This window comes from Dermacentor andersoni, chromosome 6 (genome assembly GCF_023375885.2).
Source record: "Dermacentor andersoni chromosome 6, qqDerAnde1_hic_scaffold, whole genome shotgun sequence".
Taxonomy (NCBI): Eukaryota; Metazoa; Arthropoda; class Arachnida; order Ixodida; family Ixodidae; genus Dermacentor; species Dermacentor andersoni.
The window spans coordinates 64,136,134-64,156,408 of NC_092819.1; the positions used below are offsets into that span (position 1 = coordinate 64,136,134).

Sequence of the window (20,275 nt, forward strand, 5' to 3'; positions counted from 1 at the left end):
TATATATATATTGGGGGGGGGGGGGGGGGGGGCACACACGGCAGTGCCGATGTGTAGTCGTTTGATTGATTGCGAAATGTTGAGTGCATGCTAGGCATCTAATATATAGGAACGAGGTCTCTGTGCAGGGTAACTGCGTTAACGTCGTTTCTCGACGTGAACTTATTTCGCAGCGCTGCGGAACGGATGTCCTTGCACATTTCACTGCATTCAACGTTCCAAAGAACTATAGAGACATTTAGATTGCAACATTGCATTGGATCTTGTTATTGTTGTTTTTCACTCACATACGCCGGATGTAAACCTTACAGAAATGACGGAACCACCTGCTTACCACCACTACGTACCATTGTACAACGTCATTAAAACCTAAAACAATGTATATTGACCACGTTGCGTAAGTCGATCTGAAAGTGCGAGTCACATTGCGCATCCGTTACGTCGCAGCTGCACCAATCCATAACGTCGCATGAATGTTATCCTGCTTCACAGCCTCGGAACTCTGTGCTATATAGCGTAGACTAGCATTACTTTATGAAAAGAGGATGTGTACTTCACTTACACGTACCTGTAATGAAAAAAGCGTGTAGGTTTGACTATGTCAAAATACGTTAAAAAACGTCCCTTTCCTTTATCACACTTGAATGTGTCTTCTTTCTATTTATTTTCTCTCTTTCTTTTACTTGCTTCCACTACTCAGGGTTATCTTCACTGAGAAGATTTCAAATTCATATGCCATTTAACGCGCATTCTAAGAACTCAAGGCTCCGGCACCAACGATACTTACACATTTACATTTTTAGCACATGCAAGTTTCGCTCCGAGTATGCCGAAGCATAGGTACATTTTGTTGCACTCTGATCCTCGAGATGTTGTGCTTGAACGCCACCTATAAGACCACTGTGCCCCGGGGTGCAATTTCACAGAAGCACGTGGATTTCTGCGCTCACGGAGAGCACCAAAGAAAAGAGACAAGGGAGTCGGGTGTTTTGCTTTTTACAGGCACAAATATATTTATGTATACGAACTGTGTCCATCATAAAAATGTCCGCATATAATCACCACTCTTCTGTTCACATTTCTTACATCGTTCGCTCATTTGGAAATGAAAGGGAAAAAAAACAATAAGGCGAAAACCTAAAGAAGAAAGAGTGGAAAAAGGAGAGAAACAAGGTGGTTTGTGGAGGCCGGCACTTGCCTGGTGGTCATGTGCACGTCGAGGTGTGCAGGCACGCACTTCAGCCGCGCGCCAATAGCAGGCACTGCGACATACGGCACAGACCGAAGAAGATACTTTGGGTGGGAGAGGGAGCAGGGAGGTAGAGAGGCCAAGTGAGTTTGTTATAGACGGAAAGAACAAGGGATGTACACACACTCAGTCACACAGCAAACGCGACCATTGGCCATCCGCAGCGGCGAAAATGAAAAGAAAAGAACGGGGATGGTCATAGACAACTATATATATAGTATACATATATAGACCAGTCTTTCTCTCTCGCAGTCTCTTGTGTTTTTATGTACACCATCGTCAGCGTGTGTATGTCGAGGGGAAAAAAAAAAAGAAAGACAGCGCCACCGTCGTTTCACTACAGTTCCAGGCGCACCACGCACACACATATGCACTATAACCCATCACTTCGTCTTCTTGTCTTTTTCATACACATACACACATGGCATCGCGCGTCGCACTTACACACACGCACGCTTTCACGTTCAGGCGGTTCTATGTACACAAGCGAAAAAAAAAAAATTTGAATGACTCGATCGAGACACGGAACACAACGCCGTGCTCGAGTGGGGAATAGTTTTCTTTTCTCTGTTACTTTTCCACTTCTCGCTCTTTCTATCACGTAAACAAGTATACGTTCATTTCTCCTGGAATGTCGTGATAAGCATGGAGCAAGAAACCAAACGTGACCGTACACTACACGATACGACAACGAACGCAAGGATTCGAGCGTGATCACACCAGCGGCTCGTTCACTTGGTATATTTAAAAAAAGAAGAGCGTCAATTAAGGTGACAACTAAGAAGAGCAGGCACACACAAAACACAATAATAATAAAACAGGATGAGTTGGCAAAAAAGCACACGAGCGGCCATTTGCGTGTTCAAGGAAAGTCACCGGAGCAAAACACCCGCTCAAAACACAAGAAAGAGAAGGGGGCGAGAATCACGTACGGCAGCTCGCGAAAATCGAGACGACAGTCCCAACAGCCAGAACAGCATCGGCGCAACACAATTAAGACAGTCACTATAGCAGACCTCGCACAATAAAAAAGCATGTATAAGCACACGCAGAAAAGGCCCGCGGTAGCAATAAGGTCCGCCAATTCGCATGCGGACAACGTTTTTTTCACGTGCGCAACGCAATCCTGCGGTCTTAATGTACACACAAGTCTTCTGTACACCCAGTGCTACAACTGCTATTTGCATTTACTAAAACTCAGTTTAACCAGCGCGGCAACGACTCGAAAGAGTTTTAGTACATTGCGTCCGAAAGACATATCTTCTTACTGCACGAGGCTGCCCACGCATTGTGCCAGCTGCTCAATCGAAGGAAACAACGAGGAAACGTATAGGCACATTTATCGACACGTGCGATTCTGTGAGGAACTTAGGCTATAGCGAACTCTAAAGAGCATTAGGTTCGAATAAATCATGCATGCCTTGCAATGAAGTAGCACGGGAATGCAGTCTAAAGAACAGATGCTATCCGTTTTCTAGTCTCCGCTAATTCAGCATAGTCTCTTTTAACGCCTAAATCTCGCCGAGGCCTGCTACATGGGCCTCCTGGCGCAACTGTTGGAAAACGCGTTCAATCCATCGTGATATATCTATGAGCAAGTCACGCCGCTCACTGATGCCCAATCGCTAGGTTGCTGTATGCGGTGATGACATGTAATTGCTGAAAATTTCGCACACGGTGAGGTAGGCAAATACGCGTGCGCGATCTGCACGAGACAGAGTATAGTGTCGATGATGCAAAATTTAAAAAAAAAATGGTATACTATTGCTACTGCTGAGATGCCGTTTCTGTGTTACACGGAAAGTGTCATTCTTTGACCTTCGCACGTTTATTTCAGTTTTCAGACCTGCGCACATATGGCTGCGCCCCCTCCTTTCGAAAAAAAAAAAGAAAGAAAGAAAAGAGGCACCAGATGGCTGAAGCACAGCATCTTTCTTTTTTGCTTTCTCTCTAAACGGAACACGAAGAATAAGCCGCGCAGAACAACAAAGACGGCTACGCTTTGCGACGTGTCGCAATGCCACTTCGGGCACGCACATACAAGTGGCCGCTGGAGCACCTGTTAAGTGACGTACTAGCGTTAGACAAATACGAAGTTGCCATTTCCTAATCCAAAATTAGATTCTTATAACTTTGACATATCGGTAGGTGCCAAAGTAAATGCGTTAGTATTTCTTTTGCCTAGCCAAGTCCCTTACATTTGCCACTTGCACTTAAAAAAGAGAGGCAGAGAGAAGAAGCTCTTTAGAAATATCTCTTTTGCTGGCATCTGATGACCACGGACGCAGAAGTGTCCAAAGATGCGCAAAAGAACGTCATATGAGTGATAACAGCGACTACCACCAGACGGCGCTACGTGCAGCGACATTGCGACACCTCGCGGCCCGATAGAAGCGAAACACATGATGCGTATTTCACGCGTATGTAGGCGCTGCGTCCCCGCTCTGCGTTCACGCTGCCTTATGTCCAGGCTGCGATCACGACAGAAACGCGTCCCGTGTGGCTGCCGTTTTAACTTGTAATTAACTTATGAATACACAAATCAGCCCCGAATACAACGTGACTTTCGCCGGGCGTGAGATAGACGCAGTGGCGCATGAAATACGCTTCGTATGGTTACCGCTTGAGGCAGCGCGCTTCTGGAGAACTATCCGCAGTTATAGAACACATCCTACGTCAACAAAGCGTGGACGACTTAAGCTTTGAGAGCACATGTCAAACGGAGTACGTGTTAGACAGGTCAACAGAAATGAAAGCGAAAGTTGAAACGGAATCTGAACACATGCGTCACCTGATGCGAAGACTACCAAGGAAAACGGCTGTCGACAACAACTTGTTGCGAGAAAACCGCGGGCACGTCTTACTCATTTTCTTTTTCTTTCTTAATCGGAACAGTTTCAGTGCGTCGTTAATCGTGCCCGAGCATGACCAAGTAACAGGCTTGCCATTTGTGTACGAGCATATTTCCCTGAATGCAAAGTGAGTCTGTACACACATATTTTATAATCGCACCTGTACAGGAGAGCAAAAAAAAAAAAGGATGTTCACTCTGTCGTGTGTGTCTTGTGAAGTTTCAGAAATGAGAAGTGACGGTATACTTAAAGAAAAAAGAAATTGTAGCCATCCTGATCCTGCAAAAATGTACAAAAGCTATCCCATATCGCCGAACATGAGGGAGCACAGCCGAACAGAACTGGCTAGCGAATGATATGCCTTACAACGAACGTGATTTCCACGAAACAACCTGCCTCTAACTATGCGAACTGCAGTCCCATAAGGCCGACAAGGTCTTTAAAATTCCGTTGCAGTAATAGCTTAGGCCTTAACTGTTTTCAACCTGAAGTTATTTCTTTCGCGCGCATCTTCAGCGAAATATACAAATTTGAAAAGTCGCTGCAGCTTTGCTAAATCCCTTAAATGGTTACTGCCGGGAAAAACACTTCCAGGATAGGATGCGTCCGGCTGCTTACAAAAATTCGTACAGCTGTACTTTTAAGAGCTCTGTGTCAAAGCAAACAGCAACCAAAAGAAAGGGAGGAAGCAAGAAAAAATATAGTTGTTACGCTTTTCGGTTTCATTTTTTAAATATTTTTTTACCACCCATTTATTGCTGTCGCTGCGACGGGAACAATCGTCGTGCACGTCTCAGTTCACTAGTATCTCCTATAGCCCTGCTTTCATTTCACTTTCCCTATTCTCACCAGAAATGCAGGCCTGAATGCGGGCCGAAGCCCAACTATATTAAACTGGCATATAGAGACACCCGACTCTGGTATCGCAACTAAACATGACGCAACAAATTGGTCACTGACGGTCACTCAGACCAATCGTTTTGTGACGGCCAGAACTGATAGAGCGAAAAAGAAAAGAAATATTTAAATGAAATCGCGAGGTTTATTGTCGTAAAAAAGCTACTAACGAGGTATCAAAGCAGGCTTCATGCGGGGCTCTTTGGTTAATTTCAACCAACTTGCGTTATTAACTTGCACTCAAAGCGCGGTAGACGAGCATTTCTTGTTCGCACTCAGCCAACAAATGGGATACGACCTCGGCGCATTCTTGGCTTAATTTATGTGTCTTTAAGCAAAATTTCAACTTTCGCAATGCTCGAAACACGCATTATCTCTTCCTAACAACAAAAAAAAGAAAAGGAAAAGAGAAAGAAACGTGAGTTCGGTTCATATTTCTTTTACTCCGTCTGTCGTTAAGGTCAATGGAAGCGACGTAAACACTCCGGGGACAACAACCGCAAAAGGATGATCGTATTCCATAATTTAGGCCATTCTACAGGTGCCTTCACAATGAGGTGGCGTAAATGATTTGCGAATGTGGCTGCGTCGCAGCCTTTGCCCGCCTGCGCACTTGTACAACGACCAGTCGCTGCTTTAATTAAGCCGTCGGGAGAGCTGAATGGGTTGAGCCATTCGTCTTTGCGCGTACCACGCCGCTTCGCCATTGAGAATTTCATTCAGTTTCGCGCCAATTAAATCACAGCTTACGCAATTATAGTCACACAGGAAGCGGCGCACTGATTATGCCGTACGCCGTGCAGATATCGCCACTCCGCACGTTCTCCAGTTTATCGCCCAAACTGGATATCACGTTCGCTTCGCGATAAGGAATAAATAGGAAGAGAAAGCTTACAAAAAAATAAACAAAAGAAACAAGAAAAGCGCAAGTGTTAAGCTTTCCGTGATCACTGCTAAATATATTTTCTTTCTTTTTTTTCCTTTCACGTCCCTAAAATTTTAAGACGAAGACGGCAATTAACGGTCTGCTGATGCTGATGAAATCATCGGTGATCATATTTTTAAGCCTCTTAGTGCGACGCTCTGTTCAATTTCTGCGCTAAATGGCATCACGCGCTCCGATAGTGGCCGGTGCTTTTTTAATGCTCTTCCTTTCTGACGCTTCGTCTATGTAGATCTCACGTGCAAGGCTCGAGCCTAACGTCGAAATTTCTTTCTTTTCATTGGTCTTGGCAACATCGGTGGCTCGTCGACTTTTACACCTCAGGGGTACATGTGGGCTAAGTGGAAGGAGGAAGCGCGGATGCTACGGGTTCCTTTCAGCCGGCGTGGACTGCGTCAGCGCACGCAAATTACAGCGCACGGGCTCTTTTTTTTTATTTTTGACAATTTCCGTCTCGATCGGAATACGGCAGCGACTGTCTGAAATCACGGGAGACCGATCAGCCGCTGCGGCAGCGTTTAATTACGTTCACTACAGGACCAAAGCATCTCTCGGAGACTTCTATGCGCCCGCACTCGACGTTCAGCCAACCTCGTCAGTATACGACTGCAGATTTTGTAATCTCACAAAGCCGTCCGATGCTCCGCCTTCGAGAAACACTATACCTGGACGTGGCTCGCGAGTGAAGGTGCGAGAAGAACTGGAATAGGGCGCCTCGAAGCTGCAAGGCGGTTGTTAAGTTGCGGCGCAAGTTCTAACGCGTTCTCTTAAGCACGCAAGTAAAATTTTCAGAAAGCAAATGAAGAAAGGTCAGTTGAGAGCGACAGAGGTGCGCTTCTTTCGACTGAGCCTGAGCGCTTTCTAATTTAGAGCATCAGTCATAAGCGAGCGCCAGTAGCTTTTTTCTCAGCAACAATGCATCATGAACCGACCCTCGGTACGTTCCTTTCTTTCTTACTTCATTTTTTTTATGTATCGCGCCTCTGCTAGCTTGCCGCTAACGTGCCGCTTTCCGCGTCGTTTATGTACATCCACAGCCAACGCTTTCTGCATTGGCCCGGCGACCTTTTGCTCTGGTATTGCTGCTATGCTAGCCCCTAACGTCACAGCCGCGCGACGACGGCTTCTCAGATTTCTCAGAAGCGCGCTCAAGTTCAGAAGCATTTCTTCGAAGTTACGTTTTTCTTTTGCTTTCTTTATCTTTCTTTTTTTTCACCTCAACGCGCCTGCGTGCAAACATTTAAGCGCGGCCTGCCTGACGACAGCCAAGCTTTCTTACACAGTGCAGATGTGCCGACCCCAGTCGATTGGGAAAGAATTGATGCTTGCCGCTATAACGACAGGCACAAAGGAGACTGAGCACATCGTTGCAGAATATTTCACAGGGCGAGCGACAGAGAGAGAGTGTGTGCGGCCCCGAGGTGAAGAAGCAGAAGAAAAAAGAAGTTCACGCGAAAGAAAGCCGGGACTTCGCCTAAATAGAATAGACAAAACGGAAAGTCGTCGCCGTCGCGCGATATCGAAATCGGCCGTGCCTCCTACACAGCCCTAGGCTGCCGCTTCGCTTGTTCGGTCGTCGTCAGTGTCGCATGTGGTTGCTACACAGTGTGATCGAGCACGTTCGTCTTTGTCAAGGAGAGGGAGAAAGAAATCCACGAATTTCCAAATAACTTTTGTTAAAACATTCTTTTGTGTCCTTTTTTTTTTTTCAGCAGAGCACACACGCAAAAGCGCGCTGGTTGGTGACAAATCAGGCTCATTTCGCTTTTCTGTTATATGTTTTTCTTTGTTATATGCGTGGGAGTGCGCACATTTTGGCGGTAATTACTAGAAAAAAGAAAGGGGGAGGGAGCCGGTACATACAACACTGCTGAGTGCTTGCCTCTATCTGTTACTAGATCGGTTACATTTTAACGTGGCATCCTATATAGTCATTCATCTAATGTTTCGTTGCTCCATATTGTATTTTGTTTTCTTTCTGTGAACTTTAATTAACATCAAGATAGTGCACACAACACGCTACTGCGGAGGTATTACCGAAGCTGCTTTCGCCCTCGAAGTTTTGAGCACCCGGCAGCTTAACGACATCAAGTTAAATTCGGCGGTTTTACCTGTCACAACCACGATGCGATTATGAGACACACCATAGCGTGGGGCAGGGGATTAATTTTGACCACCGCGGTTTCGTTAAGGTGCACCCAGCGCACAGTTTTTCTTTTTTTTTTTTGGCGTTTCCCACCCATCGAAATGCGGCCGCCGCGGCCGGGATTCGATCCCGCGACCTAGGGTCTAGCAGCGCAACGCAAAAGCTACTATGCCACCACGACGGATTGCCTTAACGACGTGACTTTAGTGGGCAAAGCTTTAGCTAACGTTTTGCGAAAAAGCGAAAGTGTATCCGGAAGGCCGCCAAATCTTCGAGCACAACTGAAGCGAAGCGTCAGAAAGCGAAAGAACGAGCGGGCGCGCGAACAAGCACACCTCGTGCGTTTATTTTGATCCACTTTGTTGCTCTTTTTAATCTCCGGATCACAGCTTCAACGCGAAGCGACGCTGACAAAAAAAGGTCAGCCTTCTTTTCGAGACTCTCCGACGCTATTGTCCTCTCGCGTCGCAACTGCTGCAGGGCTCCATCTATCGCGTCTACAAAGTAGCACACAGTTGACGACGCCCGTGCCATATTCGCAAAGGCCACCAGCGTTTAGCGATCGCCGCGGTACAATTACTCGCTCGGCTTCGAAGCAAGTGGGAGGAAGAAAGAACGACCAGAATTGTATCTCTACACGTGGGACTCGCACAGTTTCTCCGGGCGCTTAAGCTTAAAGAAAGAGGAATACGTCCCTTATTAAGCACGAACACTGTCGTATAGTAACGCGTTTATTGCTGTCCTCGTAGCCCCCCTCGAGGCGGATCAGATACGGTCTCTGCATTACGCCTCCCTTTTCGTTATCCGCGCCAGCGTGTTCAACGATGCTCCCGCCGTTCCGGCCGAAAAAGGTTTTGCTCGGCGCCAAACGCAGCCATGGGCTCACTACACAAAAGGGAAGGCCAGCGTCGGCGACGGAATTCACATGTCGGCTGTCTCCGCTTGCCTTCCCGGAGATCGGCACAAAGCCACTGAGAACTTTACACGTGCAGATGTAGTCCGACACACAATGCTCCATTCGTTACGTACACAATTTGAAAACGAATCGCCAAAAAAGGCAAGCGAAAAAAAAAATTGAAAGAGAGACAGATAGAGCGAACAGCTAGAGAGTTACACGTGAAACACATGTAAGGAAACGACAATCCATACGCGGACGCACACATACACAATCGGAACAAAATGACCAAACGAATGAAAAAAAAAAAAAGTCTTACATAGACGGGAGCAGCAGGCGAAGTGGTTTTTGAGGTATATTACGTCTCGCTTGTGAAAGACAGTGCGATCGCCCCCCGCACGTGCGGGACGACCGATGTGGACTGTTCGCACGGGCGCTACCCGCGAGGCACGGGCAATGAAAAATGAAGCGGGCTGTTCTTATAGCAAGTCCCTCTGGAGCGAGCTCTAAGCAGTTGCGAACGCCACTTGTTGATATGCGTTTAAGCAAACGCGCTGGCTTCTTTCAAAAGGCACGAATAAGTTGGATGCAATACCGGTCTGCTGTGATGTCACCAGGGGTCCGTCAATATGCTATTAAATGGATATGAACTTTGACGGGTTGGCTATGCTATTGCAATGACATCTCGATGCCTTCTTCAGATTGCTACTTCCGTTACTTTAACCCACAGTCTACCCCACCGCCCCCAACCCTGACCCTACTATTATTTCTCTCATTATGAAAAAGGAATTCTATTTGTACGAATAAATGGGCACTTTTTTTTTTTTTCTTACTCGGTCACTTGCGTTTTACACGCGGCAACTGTCGACTGATCGCTTGCGAGCAACTGCGAAGAGACGCATCCATTGGGCAGAACAGTCGGTAAAAAAAAATAATAATAATAATAAATCGGCAGTAAACATAAATGCAGTGGAGTCATGACAACAGAGCTTAGTGAAAGGGCAAAACAAAAAATACTATAGTAATGGACGCGCCAAGGAGGAACGTGCATCAAAAAGAAAAAAATCCTTCGGCAGAGTGATCAGACAAAAAAAAGAAAAAACAAGCCAGGCTCGTACAGGAAAACGCGCTAGGCTAAAAGAAGAAAAAAAAAAAACTGAAATAAAGACCCGGCGAAGTGAGCGAGAGAAGTGATGTCTGCCTACCTGGACTAGTTGGGCATGCCTGTCTCCGTCTCAGTGTGGGTGTCGAGGGGAGAAACGCGCCATAGTATAACGTGTGAAAACGCGAGTCGAAGTGGCGTGTCGTGAGTGTTGTGGTGTCGTCCAAGTAAGTGCGCGTGGTGTTGTGTGTATACAGGCTGTCGCGTCACTTTTGCTGCAAAACGAAGCGGAGGCCGCTCCGGCAGGACGTCGCGACCGTCGGCAGAGTCGTTGGTTGGCACCTTGTTTTCTTGCTGCAGCGTGTTGTCGCCCCCCCGGAGAAGGATCGTGGTTCGCTCACACGGTGGCGAGAAACGGGACCGCGCACGCATCATCGTGTACGTACACTGCGCACCCACCACCAGCACACTGGAGGCATTGGGTCCGGTGGCGGGAGAAGGCCCCGGCAGGATCGTCCGCACACGGCGTGTGTAGTAGTTATGTACAAACAGCGGGGCGACCCCGTCCGGCCACACAACACGGCGGCGGCACCCACCACCACCACCACAGCAGCAGCAGCCGCGGAGCACGTGATGAGGAGTGGGTATAGGGGAGGGATTGCACTTTTTTTGTACGCGGCGGGTGTGGCGCACTCGCGCACCCCTGTCCTGCAGACCGGCGACGGCTAGGCGTCGTCGCAGCTGAATAGGCAGGGGTACAGCGTGGGTCAGTGGGCCGCCAGCGACTGACCCGGGTGAAGTGCCGAGTGTGGAGGAGGGGGCGGTGGCGGCGGCGACTGCATCATGGCCGGCGGGGAGTGGTGGTGCATGTCTCCGGGCGATCCACCGTGGCACATCATCATGTCCGGCGTCGGGGGTCCGCCGGGTGCCCCAGCCTGCGGCTGGTTGATGGGCGGCGTCATCCGCTTCTCCTTCTGCCGCCGGTTGCAGAACCAGACGCGGACCACTTCCTTCTCCAACTGCAGGCTGTCGGCCAGGGAGGCGATCTCCTGGGCGGACGGCTTGGGCTGCTTGTGGAAGTGCGACTCGAGGGCGCCCTTCACCGACACCTCGATGCTGGTGCGCTTCTTGCGCTTGCGTCCCTGGGCGGCGATCTTGTCGATGGACGTAGGCGAACCTGTGGTCGAATCGGCCTCCTCGAGCCACTTGGCTAGCAGCGGCTTGAGCTTACACATGTTCTTGAAGCTCAGCTGCAGAGCCTCGAACCGGCAGATGGTAGTCTGGCTGAAGACGTTCCCGTACAGCGTGCCGAGCGCGAGCCCGACGTCGGCTTGCGTGAAGCCGAGCTTGATGCGACGCTGCTTGAACTGCTTGGCGAACTGTTCCAGATCGTCCGAACTAGGCGCCTCCTCCTCGCCGCTTTCGCTGGGGTGCCGGTGGTGGTGGTGGTCCAGCGCGCGCGGGTCGTGCTGCCCGTGCATGTGCGGGTGGGGGGGCACCTGGTCGGCGTGAGGGACTTCTCGCATGGCCGGGTGGGCCGCGCCGCCCAGCATGCCGTTCATGCCGCCGTACGGGTGGTGGTGGTGTTGGTGGTGCTGCGGGTGCATGCCGCCCATGGCTCCCATGTGCGGCGACACCGCGGGGTGCCACGAGCCCATGTGCTGCGCGGTGGCCGCGCGCGCATGGTGGCCCCCGCTTAAGGGGTGGTGGTGGCCCAGCTCGGCCGCCTGAGCGGGCTTGATGTCGGCCATGCCGCCGGGCCCCATGGACCACATGGAGGCGTCCGTCTGCAACGACACCCACTGGTGGTGGTGGTGACTCGACAGGCCGTTGGGTCCTCCCTGGTGGTGCGGCTGCGGCGGCATGTACTTCATCTCCGGCGGCTCGCGGCCGTAGCCCGCCGTCGGCTGCGATGCCGCCACCTGCATGGCCTGGCTCGGCGGCAGGTGCACCGACGTCAGGCTGGACACTGCCGACGTGCCGATGTACGGGTTCGACGCTGCTGCCATGCCGCCCTCCGCACGGGCGCCGCGCACATCTGACTCGGCCGAGCACTGGCTTCGCTATGCGGCCCGAGGGGCCGACGCCGCCGCCGCGGGGGCGCCCCCACTGCTCGCCGGGAGGGGAGGGGCCCGCGGGAGGGCACCTCTCGTGGGGCCGCCTTCCGAGGGGGCCGGACTGCGCACGCGCGCACGGGGCCCGCGGGCGGGACGCAGCGCCCGAGAGCACCGCGCGACCGACGCGGCGGTGGCGCCGACGCGCGGACGTCCCGTACAACAACGAGACGTCGCGAGGGCGAGCTCGACGGAACGCGCGCGCCGACCGGCAGCGGTGGCACTCGACTATCGACGGTCTTCGCTTTCGCGTCGCGAGACAGTTGCGGGCGTTACGCGACGTGTTCGACTTGAAGCTTGCGCCGAATCCTTTCATTTGAAGCGATGCCCGAATCCGTCAAATAAACTAGCTTTTTTTTTTTTTTTTTCGCAGCTGCTCTTGTCGGTTTATTTCCCTCTTGACAATAGCAGCTAAATAAAGCCTTTTTACACCCTTTGGAGCCTCGTGTCCTTATTGTGAAGTTCCTCGCGTGTCACATATTTGATGCATCTCTTCGCGATCGTTTCTCTAGAAGGCCCTGCATTCCTTGACTAATATCTCGCGTTTGTATGTCATACTATTCTATATAGCGGCGCAGCTGTTATCGTATCCCGGACGCAAATGTTGCCTTGCATGGTATCAATACAGATGTGAAGCCCTGCGTGCGTGGAAAATAAACACGACGATGGTGATCTGTATGAGTGGATTTCCAGCTAAACTCTATAAATATACACATTGCATGTTTAACTCCAAAACGTATAGAGAGCGAAGAAATGAAATGCGAGGTGGTATGCCAAATGCACATAAAATTTGCTACCCTGCACTGGGGTGTCACTACCATGATGCTTGCTTGCATCAGTTGGCGTAACGTGTGCCAGGCACAGTTAAACAAGGTCCGAGCCCTGTATATCAGTGTGATTTTGTCAAGATCTGCGAGTTATCGTGCACTCCTTCCTGGGATGTTGTCGGAAAGGCGAAGGCAAACAATAATGATAAAAGGAATAATCTGTTTGCTTTATTGATTTTAAGCACGTATAAGTATGGTAAAGCTTTAGTAGCAGACCAGGTACAAGTTCCCTATTGTAAAGTATTCGTAACGAATAAAGTAATCCGGCGCAAGCTCTTTTCGTTCCAGGGTTAATTGAGCAAGATACATTGGCGAAACCGCTTGTTGCTTACTAAAGATACACTATATAGTAATTGCATTTATGTAATAACTTATTTGCTACAGTAGGACCATCAGATATCGTCCATGTTAGCATTACAGCTCTATTCCAGAGACCTTCCCACGTTACTGGCTATGTCATCGACGTGTTAACAGAATTTGTAGTTGATCCCTGCGGCAAAATGGGGTTACCCTAAGGTAATCTGGTCATACTGCATGAAAGAATACCCCCTAAAGTGCCAAGCGGCATCATAATGAAATGCTCAATAGATGGCAAATGTCTTAATGCAGTAAAACCAGTTGAACACCAGGGTATTTCCTGTCCTGCTGCCCTTTATGTATTAATAAGGCTTTTTTTTCTTCCACGCGTCCCAGCTGTCGTTCCAGCAATCACAGCCTTCTTAATTGATAATGCTGAGGTCCACGCAAGGGACAGATATAATTGCCACTGAAAGCCACTCTATGTGCTCCGTTGACCATGACATGGGCAACGATAACGGCAACGCTGAGAACGACGGCGTTCGCACGACGACGGAACGACAACAGCACAACAGCGGCACGATGGCTTACAGGTATCAGACCGCGGGTCGTACTCTGCCATGGGGACAAATACAATTCTTTTCTGGCAATTTTCGCTCGCCGTAGATCATGGCAAACACGGACAATACACTGTACGAAAGCTGGACGAGGTATCCTAAAGAGGATATACCCCCCCCCCCCCCCCCCCCCCCAAAAGAAATTATATATATATATATATAGCACATGTGAATCTATCCTGCGCCTTTCCTGAACTGTGCCAAGTATTCGTTCAGTTCCGAAATTCAAGGCAAGCGAAGTGCTTACAGCTTTCCTTTGACATCGAAAGCGAACCTTGTACTGTGCTACGTACTATATTATATACCTGCAAGAGAACACCGGCTGACCTTCCGACTACACAAGAACGTAGCCGTATTAAGCCGCAGGCTGTGATGCTCGCGTAGCTCACGTACGCACGTGTGCACACTCGTGGCAAGGCGAGACTTCGCGCGTACGAGAGGCATTTTTGTCTGGTCCCCGGCATTAAAACAACGAAACCACGAAAAAAAAGGTATCGCGAACGTGTGGGACAAGCCACCAACACGAAAGCATACACACGCACGCTCATACAGCGTGCAAGTGTAGCGGCGGCAGCATTATAGTGAACAGCAGATCAGCTGCACGCATTATCCTCCGCTGTTTAGGCCCGTCGGAAATGTTTTATTAATGTTCGCGTCTCCTCCGGCTTCCGACGCGGCCGTTGCAGTGTTGTAGGCCTCGCAGGCACCGAACTGGCCAGCGCGTTTTTGGATTCCGATCAGTGCAAATAGGAGTCACTACGTTAAGCCGGGGGAGCACCCACTCGCATGCAGGGGTGATTCCTGCGAATACGCCCCCCCCCCCCTCCCTTCCTTTCTGGCTCCTGTGCCACTGTCCTGCGCACACGCTCAGAGGAGACATACCCCGGAGGACATTCCTTTGCACACTCCCGCGTGTTTTGCGCAGTCACTGGCTACGGCCGACCCAAGGTTGCCATATGCTCGTTTGTGCGTGTAGCTTGTGGCCATGCTGTTGCGGACACGAGGATGTCGCAGAGACGACTGGATCAACGAGGTCTACTACCGGTGGTGCTCGGCGATCTGCGTGTGAAGGCCGCAGTTTATAAGGAGCGGACACGACATTATGGCGTTGTGCGGGTTAAACCTTCGGCGCTTGACAAGGTTTCCGGATCGTTTCGCCGTGAGACGATATACGGAGTTGGCGGCGCCGAAGAACGGCCGCTTCATGTCTGGTGTCCTCCGCAGGCCGTGGATTATGCTTGTGGCACGTTTCGACACTGTCCTGTATGTACAGACCCTGACACGTACGCACACATACACGGTCGTCCGTGCCCGACTTTGTCGTGCGCTATATAGACCACTTTCTATAGCTTTTCCCGTTTCTTCCAAGTTGTCGCACGAGCCGGATTGTCCTCGAGGGGCTTCAGAAGTGATAAAACGGTGAGAATTACTTTTCTTTGCTTACTGCTGTACCTATCGACTTTGCCAGCTTAATGTGGTTACCTTGGGCTTTTCTTTAATTATTTTTTTATGTCCTTCAAGTTACTAAGAGACGGCCGCAGATGTCCGTAGAAACTTTCAGAGCAAAAGCGCCCTCATCGAAAGAAAATAAAGTCTTTGAACTGACAACTTTCATCGAAACCGGCCCGGATCAGATGCTATAGGGCGGTCAAAGTGTTCATGTGGCTTTCGTACTCGATAGAATTCTGAAAGCCAACTGTCCACTAGTTCTACGGAATTCAGGGTAAGAACGGTGAAAACTTGAACTTCAGTGGCAAATAGTCCTTCGCACGCTGAGCATTTAATCAGTGTATGAAAGACATGCATTATGGTGTTATAGTCAGGTTTTTCAGCCTGCTTATGTTTCCACATGGAATAAGGTTGCATGTGCCCTCTGGCCCCTGCAGATATATATGAAATGTCACGTCTTCTTCCATTCGTGCGAGGAACACGCGTCGACTCAAAGTGACAAAGGGAACACTTCCTACAGAAAATTAAGAATTGCAAAAGGGAATGTTGCGGCCAGCTAGTCTTATACGCCGTATCTGCTGCTCTTTTCAGTGTCGGAAAATATATCCTCTCGTACAGTCCTCGCGTATGCTGGTCCTTCCTATTCCAGCGCCATATTTCACGATGTCATGTGCAGACGGATAACGTAGATCCCGCATTCGCAAGGTATGCTTCAACTCTAACGAACCGATTACCTTTTTTTTCTCTTCCTGTGGACATTTTAGCTTTGCATAATACACGCTGCAACTGCCGGATGAAGACGACGCTCGCCTTCAGAGCTGTGGCGCTGCGGATAAACGCGAATTCTGTGCCACATCGAATAGCTCGTTTCCTGCAATTCGCCCAGTCCAACGGCGACAATCCGTAAAGTCCTTGCGGAAGAAAATTTGCTCAGACATCGAAATTCCGAACCGCCAATGCGGCAGGAACGCGACGCTATATATCTTCCACAGTCGATCGTGGCGCCTCGCCTTCGCATGTCCACACATGCGCACGTATACGTGCGTGCGGTATATACGGACCCGCAAGCTAGGGCCGATCAATCGCGGGGTCTGCGCGGCGTGCCAGCTCCAATCACGCAGGGATTTCCAAATGCGCAAACAGAGCCAATAGATTGTTTCTTTGCTTTTCACTTTCTCGACTTATTTTATACATATATATATATATCCACACCTCACCTCTATACACGCACGTCACACACGCCGGCTGTTTCGTGCCGTCGCTTCGCTCCGGTATAAAGCTGCGTATACGTGGTTCGCGATTTCAATCACGCGATGCCTCCACGGTATATATATACTTCCAGCAACGACAGGCCGCCCATACATTTATACTCGGCCTCAGAGACCCTCGCCGGTATATAATATTCAATAAGACGAAACCAAACACGCGCGGAGGACGTCGACGCGCCAAGTGTCGTGCACGACACTCAACCCACACGCGTTAGACGGAGCACGCGTTTCCTATAGACACATGCACTGCAGTCGGCGAAAAATGGAAACGAAACTTTGCGGCCCGCAAGCTCGCAAAACGCTCGCACCGCGTGAGCACACAACGACGCTTTATTGATAGCACCTTCGAAGCCTTTAGCGTTTTCGTGACTTCAGGCCCGAAAGTTTGTGCTCCACCAAGAAGGAAGGGGGCCGCAGGTGGGGAGGGGGGGGGGGGGGGTTGCTAGGTGTTCTAGACACTCGCAGTCGTCGCATTTGGACAGAATCAACTGCATCGATGTCGATGGCAAGCACTCGGTCTGTATCATAGTTTACTGAGACTTGGGGTATACAGCCTGCATACGCACGCTTGGAGGACGCTGTTGGGTGAAAAATTGATGGCGCACATCTGCGTTCGTATAAGATACAGTCAACGCGTTAGTTACGTCTGCGTGCGTGGTACACAAGTGGCGTGATACAAGGGCGCCGGCCGTATACATAGGCATCGAGTCGCGCCCATTGTTCATTTCGGTTTAGCTCAAACGGGAATGGTTTTGGTTCGCCGTATGTATATATGTGCGGAGGCTTTCTGCAAGGCAAGCTTCAACCGCATCGCATGTGAACTCAGCTCTCATGAACGCGGTTGGCAACAAGCGCTTTCTTTGCTGAGAGAAGTTCCGTGTGTTCTTGCGGGCTCATGAGTGAACGTCGGTTGGTACAAGTCGTAAGTTATTATATCACAAAAATACAGACATCGCCGTTAAGGTAAAGAATCAGTGCAAAGAAGAACAGATGAAAAAAGTTATTGTTTTACCGTCTGCGAAATGGTTTTTTTTTTTTTTTTAGCCTTTATTTCTGCGTTTAATAGGCGAAGCCTTGCGGCAGAAAAGGGGTGCTCTATGGGGGAGGGGGACTGGTGCCCTCTTCTTCCTCGAGGTAGAGTGCATGGTCCCGAGGTCGACTCTGCAAAGAGGCGGCCAGGCCCTTCCTCGTCCCTGAAAAAGTCCAAAAATGCCCACCAATGCTGGACTGAGTCCTTGGGCCCGATGAGCGATGGCAGGTCGAGCCACTCCTGCAGGGTGCCAGGTCAGTTCCCGCCCAGGGAGTGTAGTGTCCTTTCTCGGACCGTGTCAAAGGCAGCGCAGCTCCACAGAAGATGTTCGGCCGTACCTCTGGCCGGGCATGCCGGGCACTTAGAGCTCGGATATGAGTGCGAGTTGATGAGTGTAAGCCTTGCTGGTAACAGAAGCTGGCCGGTCTGGGCTCGGCGAAGAAGAAATGTTTGAATGCACGCTGGGTTGAAACCTTTACAACGCTGACAAGATCCCTGTGTGCTAGAAAATTTGGAGGAGTATTTTTCGCGCGGCTGCAGCATCATGGTTGAAACGCTGCGAGAGACTCCTTTGTTCCCTAATGAACGATATTCTGGTGGCGACAACTGACACATTGTCGATGGCCTTGCAAAGAAAGGCCACCTCAATGAGATCTCATACGCTTCTTGGGATACGTATACATGTGTAAATCCAAAGAAGACAGTAGTTCCACGGGAAGAGAGAGAGAGAGAGAGAGAGAAAAATAATAGAGATGAGAAAAACAGGGAGGTCAACCGGAAGATAGATATCCAGTTTGCTACCCTGCGCTGGGAAAGGGGTAAGGGGAGATTAACGTATCAACAGCGGTAGGACAAGGGGCGTCTATTGCTGGTGCCGACGTATGTAGATGACGGGAGTTCAGATATATACGCGTGTTGCCCTGAAAGGTTACTTCAGAATAGCGTTGCTTACAGGCGTTCCCACTATACGGTGGCTAAGCGTCTCATATCATCAACACCCTATTGCCCTACCAAGCCGATGTCTGCGAGTACGCGGCCATTCCGATAGCCACCCGATATGCCGAGGAATGTCGTCGACTATAGCCATGGTGTTTCACCTCGGCCAACAAGGGGTAGCGCCAAAAGCAGTTCGGGACGACCGCCCTGCCACTGCCATGCACTGTCATGCACTGTCATTCCCGAAACACTCGTATATGTGGTTGCACGTACCGCCCCACGTTCCTTGTTCGTCTTCCAAACTGCTCCCAAACTACGATGGACCGATACCGCGTAGTTGAGCGCACATACCCGTTAATTACGTCATCGAGCGAGGGAATATACGCTGCCTGCCGATCTGCGCCGCCATGGACGCGATATCGTTCGTGCAGACCACCTCATACTGCGACCCGCTCGGGTCGATCCACCTCTTAGACGTATAATCAGGTTGGCGTGCTTTTCCCGCAGGGGGGGGGGGGGCAGGGGGGGCGGCAGGGGGGGGGCAATTACAACGAACACGACGGAAGAGAGGAGGACAGCATGGAGGAGCAAGCAGGATCGCCGACGCAGTGCCTGAGATGTATGCGCTGGATCTGATATATATAGCGCTCTTCGCTGCAGACCTTTTGATTCTGCCCTCGTAGAATAAAGCTCCTTTGAAGTTTATGAAGCGTTATGTTACAGTATAGTAGTCGTATCTTTATCTCCACGACCGCAATTATTTAAACGAATCGACTCGCACGAAACGGATGCAGCGGTTTACAGTGATGACAACTCCTGCGAATATATCCCCCACGCCTTGCGGTATACGAGCATTTGCGCTGCATCACAGCGCGGTCACTTCGAGGATGCACATTTCATGGCCCTGATAATGCCCTGATAATGCCCTGTTATACGTGCTTTTCATATCGTTTTCCTGCTGGCTGCTTGTTATGCCACGTTTTTCTTTCTTTTGACAAGGCAAGTGCAAAAATGCGTGCTCTAGTTCACAAAAGGCCAAGCTTTCTTGTAGACTGCCTTAATGTATATAGCACAACCACACTGGATTACATTAAACGGTCGTCCACTTGAAAGTGACCGTGTAACAGTTGAATTAAATGTATGCGGCATACTGAACATAACTTTCTGTTAAATTATTGCTTTTTTATATTATTTTGCGCCAGGATGAGCTCACGCGTATTATAATGCAGTTCCTCCGATTAAACTGCACCTCCGGTGGATTTCCGAATCACCATCTTCGATGCTAAAACTGGACTGAACTCAGTTTGAACGGCACGAATTTAACTGATTTCGGTGCCTCGATTTGGTATACGGGGGCTCCTAACTCTTCACTCACTAGAAATACGCCCACGCTCAATCAAATGAACAAACAAACGCATATATGCACCTTATAATAAATTTCACAAAGTCGCCCTTTCGCTTAGCCCCAGTGTAGGGTAGCAAACTGGACGCTCGCCTGGTTGATCTCTTCGCCTGTCCACCAATTGCTCTGTTTCTCTCTCTCTCTCTATCTCTCTCTCGCCGCTTTGGCTCACTGGCATTCTTACTGCTGAGCACTAGGTGGCTCGCTCGATACCCGTCCAAATTTCTATATGGGTGAAATGCAAAAAACGC

The 20,275-nt window shown here is 49.9% G+C and overlaps 2 protein-coding genes across 2 annotated transcripts in view; both read right to left on the minus strand.

Annotated features, from left to right (window-relative positions):
- The window catches only part of LOC129382496 (uncharacterized), a 244,060-nt gene that overhangs the window by 67,764 nt on the left and 156,021 nt on the right, over window positions 1-20,275 (minus strand). The gene's annotated exons all lie outside the window — the stretch shown is intronic.
- vvl (ventral veins lacking) lies at window positions 988-13,093 on the minus strand. The gene has a single exon (XM_055066546.2). The coding sequence runs from the start codon at window positions 12,091-12,093 to the stop codon at window positions 10,852-10,854; it is 1,242 nt and encodes a 413-aa protein (XP_054922521.1). The 5' UTR covers window positions 12,094-13,093; the 3' UTR covers window positions 988-10,851.